Source organism: Mesitornis unicolor, unplaced genomic scaffold, assembly GCF_000695765.1.
Source record: "Mesitornis unicolor isolate BGI_N332 unplaced genomic scaffold, ASM69576v1 scaffold485, whole genome shotgun sequence".
NCBI classification, from domain to species: Eukaryota; Metazoa; Chordata; class Aves; order Mesitornithiformes; family Mesitornithidae; genus Mesitornis; species Mesitornis unicolor.
Window position 1 is genome coordinate 77,030 of NW_010183255.1, and position 6,547 is coordinate 83,576.

General features: G+C 41.2%; 1 protein-coding gene across 1 annotated transcript; it reads right to left on the reverse strand.

Annotated features, from left to right (window-relative positions):
• Positions 1-482: 482 nt before the first annotated feature.
• Positions 483-5,888, reverse strand: LOC104540274 (UPF0577 protein KIAA1324-like homolog; the record flags this gene model as incomplete). The annotated part of the gene is made up of 4 exons (XM_010184044.1): positions 483-1,228; positions 4,070-4,235; positions 4,795-4,973; positions 5,734-5,888. Coding segments are annotated over 4 exons (560 nt in total), but the record flags the coding sequence as incomplete, so codon positions are not given.
• Between the last annotated feature and the right edge of the window lie 659 nt (positions 5,889-6,547).

Genomic DNA, 6,547 nt, shown 5'->3' on the forward strand with positions numbered 1-6,547 from the left:
AAGATCACATGCTTATAATGTGGCCAATTTAATGAAAAAGTCCACCTAGCCTCCAGTTTCCAAGGCACCATTTTGTGCCTTCGTTCCAAAGCTGGTGCTTGCATTGACAGCAGAAAGCATCTGAATGTTGAGCTGCACGAGTATGTAACCCATGCTCAGTTCTGCTGGGCTTCCATCCTCGTTCCTTGTGTGGTTCAGGAATGAAGGTGGTTGAGTGTTTCTAATAAACCTCCTGACTGATAAAGCTGATCCCTGATTTCCAGAAGTAGAGATTCTTGCTTTACCTCCAGAGTTCAGGCTTTGTTGGTTTGCAGCCCAGGGAAAGGTGACATATTGGCAGCCCGATGGAAGGTACTGAAATTGCCAATGATCTCTCTTGAAAGGAGAAGCTTCCATAGAGAGGGGCAAGTGCAACTTGAAGTGTAGGTATCACTTTTCTTCTCTTTATAGAGTTTGAGACTGCTACTGCCTATAAACTCAGGCCCAGACCTACAATTCATACAACAGCAGTTAACACATTTAGATTTATAGCACCAGGTTTTACCCCAATCCTGATGCCAGGACTTAGGCATCAGAATGGGCTCAACTTCCAGGTGCAACACCTTGCTTCTTGTATTAGAGGCCAACACAGACCATCCAGCCCTACAAAGAAGTAAAATCAAAAGTATTTTCCAAAGATCAAAACTCACCTGAGGCTCATTCCAAGTACCATTCACAATTTTGATTTTAAAAGAGACCCATAGTTATGTTACTAAAGGACAATACACAACCTTTGCAGGAGGTTTCAGGTCTCTCTGAAAATCATTTCTTATGAATATGCGTAGAAGGACTGAAAGGAAATGAAAGGTACCTATAAATCATATGGTATGCCTGAGCAATGCCCAGGTGAATGCAAAGAATTCATGTTATTTGCAGTATGTATATCTCTTCCTGAGTTGAATTTCTTTCCCACTATGGAATCCAAGCATCTGCTTTCTTTTTTTGGCAAGGTACTCAATCACATAGTAAGGCAATCCAATTTTCTGATTTGCTTCCTGGTTTTTTTCTTCCTACATGGCCAAGCATTTCTCACCAAGATCACCACTACAATGTGTGCCAGAATATGTTTAAAACACGGTCCTGTAAAAATAGAAATTAGGTTTGTTTCTTTGAAGGCAGCATTAATTCTTCATATATTCTGGGATCGTGAAGATTTCAGCTGAACAGATTCAAAATGATCTTCCTTTTCCTGCAATGGAAAAGACACGTTCCCATCAACTGGGATTCCTCAAATTCACTCCCACAGTTACTACAGTCACTTCTCTTAATACCCCTAGGGCAGCCTTTGCCAAAGACTTCACTTTATTTCTACCACAGTCATTAAGTGCACCCTTTGACCTTTTATTATTTAATAATACTACTAAATCTGTAAAAATTTGCAAGAATCAACAAAATTATGCCATATATATTGTTCATGGTACTTACTTAAGCGGGTACAGGGAAAATTCCATGAGCATTTCATACTCATAGTATAGGACAGGTAGTCAGAGCTGGGCAATTGCAAGGTAACCATATCTATGGTTATTATTACTTATTCATGTGTTTTCTACAATAAATAAAATGTTTGTAGCAATGACTGTGAATGTGAATACCACTGCCTCACTCCTGGATTCCCATCCCAGCTCCTCCTCTGGGAGACCCATAGGAAAAAAGAGCCCACAAATCCTCTGCCATCTTGAAAATCAGGGCTTGCTTTGTGTAGCTGCCTCTTATACTTGTTGATGTACACAGTTTGTAAACGGTGTTAAACTAACCTCATGATCTGATCTTTAAAGTCATCTCCCTCAGAGACCAGGACAGCCTGGTGTAGATGTGAGAAAGAGCAGGGAAGAAAATTGTCCTACACCTGCCTACTGCAGAGCAGATATTTCCTGTTCTGTAGGACCTGGTAGTGTTATGCTAGAGACAACAGACGGAACCAGAACAGCCTCCAATCTGAAGCAGTTTCATAGTTCTTTAACTTCTATATTCTCATTTAAAATAACAGTCATTTCTTTCTATATTACAGGTCTAGCCCTGAATTCCTTGGGAACTTAAAACCACTAATAGCTTCATGAGATGTTTTGCTTCAAATAAATGCCATTGCCTGAAGCTTGAACATATAGTTAGGATACTTCAGATTTCTCTTTATCTCTCAGTTTACATTTCTCCTCTTTTTCTCCCCTGTTTTCCTCCATATATTTTTCCATATTTTACGTGCATATACAGCAGGAGATGAATTTCCTTATCTTTTGCATAAATGAAAACTGATGCCTAGAACATTTGTTTTAGAGAAATATATATTAAATTCCAGTTATCTGCAGGGATACAGGACCCAGATTTCAGTAAGCTAATGAGGTACTGGAAGCTGAGTTTGCCAGCTATGATTATCTAGCAGGAAAAAAGGAATCAGCTTCGAAATATCTGACAGGCTTGTTTAAAAAGGAGTGAATACTCAGAGAGCCGGCAACAATGGATACAGGAACTTTAGAAAACTCTTTTTGAGTCCAAATAGGCATTCAAGTGCTCTGAATACTGAACTAAAGCTTACTTTAAAGAGTAAAAAAAAACCCCAAACTTCTCCCACGCTCTCATCTCTACACTTCTAATCAGGAAGGAGCCAGTGGTTGGCGCTGCAAATGGAGTCAGCAAAGCTTTTACACTTTTACATCAGCCTCACAGCAAAACATGGCCCTCGCCAGCAGTGCTGGTCATCACACTCAGCCACAGCCAGCCAAGCCATTTCACGGACAAAAAACCATCATCCGTAATTCAAAGTCAGTCCCTACAGGCTTCAAAATGGAATCAACGTCCATTTTTGCAACACCACCACAAAACTTGATGTGGTTTGATTTTATTTACATTTTCAATATTCTCAATATTGAATTAAGAATTAATATTGAATTTCTGCCCCTTTCCACAAGGAACAATATTGATTTTGCAAGACAAATAGTCAAACTGGGGTCACGGGGCAGTTCCGCATATTAGCTGTGTAATGGTAACATCTCCTTGGAGAGAGATCTGGGGAGCAGGTAGTGTGGAAAAAGGACAGCAGTCTAATAAAAAAAGTGAAAGAACAAAGAGAAGAGAAAAATAAGGGAAAAGAAAAGGAGGCACATAGGTTTTAATTACATTGCACCCAGTCACAGAAAGGAAAAAAAGAATAAAAGAAAAATCTTATTTAACATTCTGAAATATTATTTGGACAAGAAACAAGAGGGGGACTTTTCAAAAACATTTTTTAAGTTGTGATCTTTTAATAAACCTTCTTATTTTGTAACAACCTTCTTCAGCTAAACTTTTGAAAGGGAAAATGTCATCCACCTTTATCCTGATCATAACAGATGTCCCAGCTGGACTCCCCTGACAACGCTACCCTTCCCACTGACTTCAAGGCATTTGGAATAAAGACCAAAGTGCTTGTGGGATCTACCAAGATGGTCCTCTGTTGCTCCTCTCAGAAATGTTCAAAGGACACCAGAGACCTCTGTGCTATGAATCCAGACATGTCACAACCCACATCACATATGCTGCAGGGAAAAAATGCTTTTTTCTGTTACTTCCCACTGAAATGGAGGAGGTTACTGTATTGGGTAACAGGCTGTGGCTGATGCTTCCTTTTCAACTGAATCCAATAACACTCAAAATTAAGGGTCTCAAGCCAGCTGTTATGGCTGATACCAACCCAGGTGAGCTGCAAGCAGCTGTGTTCCTGTATTCATGTTCTGTAATAGCTGTTTGCCATGGCAATGGAGGTGTCTGGTAGGAACCTGGGAAGAGAGGACCTCCCCGCTCTTTTTAGGTATCACTCATACAATGAAGAATGCTACTGAAATCTCTCTGCAGAAGAGGGAGCATTTACTCAAAACCCTGCAACACTGCTTATCATTACCCATACTGCGGATTTCGGCAGACTGACTGTGGACTGGGTGAGGTGTGCGTGGGAGGCTGCACAAAGCACTGTGCAAATTAGCATCACAGCTTCATCACGTCCAGTAATAAATAAAGGTAATAACTATTTTTAGGATTAATAGTACTAATTACTACCCACCTTCGTTGCCAAGGATTTGAGCTTCCCCAGCAGGGACTGCTTATTTGAATATACTATTTCTTCTTCATTATCTTCTCCTTCCATTATAGCACAACTGTCAGCAGCTGGCAGCTCACACTCTTTTGAGTTTGCTGTCATCACTAATTTGGAATATTTATACTCCAGCCTGAAGATATAAAGCCAGACAGGCATAGATTTTTTTACAATATTCCATATTCAAGGTTTTTGGAATTTAGATTATCTGCAGTCCTTCCACATAGTTAATTCTGAGGTATTTATTGGAAATTAGATACTTAAAAATACATTTTTAAGACAGACATGTCCTGCCAAAATAGACCTAAGAAATATACAGTCAAGAACCTTATTTTAACCCAGCTGGAAGGGACTAATTAGACTGAAGTGATGTCCTTTTGGTCTTCTGAACTTGAGAAAGCCATGCTGCTTCAGGACCTAAGGTCAACTTCAAACCCTCAGTGGTTAAAAAGACAGTTCCTGTTTGGAAATTATTCCATAACAAATTACTGTGGATTTTCTATGGTCTTCTGACTTGCGTTATTGATAGCCACAGTTGGCAGAAGAAACCTCAACTTGGTGGATTAACAGATTGATCCAACATGGTATTTCTCATTAACACTGTCATAAGATTAGACCCATGAAATGTCTTACTGTTCACTAGATTAAGCTTTACGCTTACTTTTATATGAGACACAATTTGCAGTACTTACTTCTGGTTCTTCTTCCAAAAATAGCAGGTCAAGGCTATGAGCAGAACGGCTGTGAAAGCACCAACACCAGCTCCAACTTTTAGCCAAAAATCCACTGTTTCACAAGTGCTGGTCCTTTTTTCTGGTAAGGAAACCCCTTTAATGCAATGCTTTGGCTCATTCCATACGTACAAGGTTTCCTTTCAAATGGAAAACAGAAAACACCAAAAAGTGAGTTGCTTATAGGAAAAGAAAGAACTATTTAGAGTTGAAGAAAACAAGCTCTTCTGAGGTAGACAGGTTAGACATCTTTTCAATGAAAGCAAACTAAAACATGTACTTCAGGTTTTCAGACTTTGGGCTAAGTCATATTGTCTACGTAGCTGTCTCTTTGATTGTGCCTGCAGGTTCAGACATAGCAAAAGGATTTCCTCTTCCAAATTGCTCTTCACCTGGCACAATATGGGTTGGATAGCAATTGTGAATGTGCTGTGAAGCTGTTGATCAACAGGACAGTTCTGAACCTGAAAAAGGACTTTCTAATACTGGACAAGGCTACAGCAAAAAAATCGCAAGCAAGGAAGGATGAATTTCTGAACTGAAATTCTGAATTCCTTCCTAGCCTGTCTGTGATGTTTACAGCTATTAACGGATTGAAGTCCTTTGGGCACTCCACCCTTCACAAACAACTGGCCTGCATGTATGGAATGCATACAGAGTTCATGTCCCTACCCACACAGCTGGTCAGCACAAACTTTCCTCCAGCAACCACACTGCCATTGGCACAAATATCCTTGAGACTCAGCACAGCACCTCACCAGTAAGAGTTGCACCCTGCCAGCTCAGACCAAGATTTCCCAACTCTCCCTGCACTTACATATCAACTTGCACACTGAATTTCAACAGAATCCAAGTCATACCCAAATGAACCCATCTGACTTGGGGACATGGGTCCCGTACCTGAAATCCTTTTTTGCAGGCTCCCTCAATCTCATGGTAGTCTTGCTCTGTGCAGAGAGGGCAAGCTTCTGCACTTTCCCATACAAAGTAGAAAGTGCATCCATCGCAGGTGCCTGCAGGGCATGAGCTAGGAGGAGAGCAAATTTTAGTTATCGCTTATGAAACACTGGGGTTTACATCCTCACTCCCCATTCTGCTGCTGAAGACTGGTAATGGTAACTACAACAAATGGGTAAGCATCCATCAAGTCAGCAGATGGAAAAATCTGGGGAAAAAAAATTTCCCAGTTCGTAAAATGTTTTCTTAAGTGAAAACAGATGTTGAGCTGTCAAAGCTCTAAAATAATGGTTCCGTTCCTGGCAGTGAGCGCTACTCACGCACCTATGATGAAGAGAAGAGAAAGAAGCAAGCTTTGGAGACCAGCAGAACTACTCCAGTGTCTCACCAGCACAGACTAACCAAGCGATCAGGCCCAGTCAGCATGGGTTCAGGAAGGGCAGGTCCTGCTTGACCAATCTCATCTCCTTTTATGACGAGGTGACCTGCTTGCTGGACAAGGGAAAGGCTGTGGACGTTGTCGACCTGGACTTTAGTAAGGCCTTTGGCACCGTCTCCCACAGCATCCTCCTGGAGAAGCTGGCTGGGCATGGCTTGGACAGGCATACGCTTTGCTGGGTTAAAAACTGGCTGTATGGCCGAGCACAGAGAGTTGTAGTGAATGAAGCTAAATCCAGTTGGTGACCAGTCACAAGCAGTGTTCCCCAGGGCTCTGTTTTGGTGCCTGTCCTGCTTAACATCTTTATCAATGATCTGG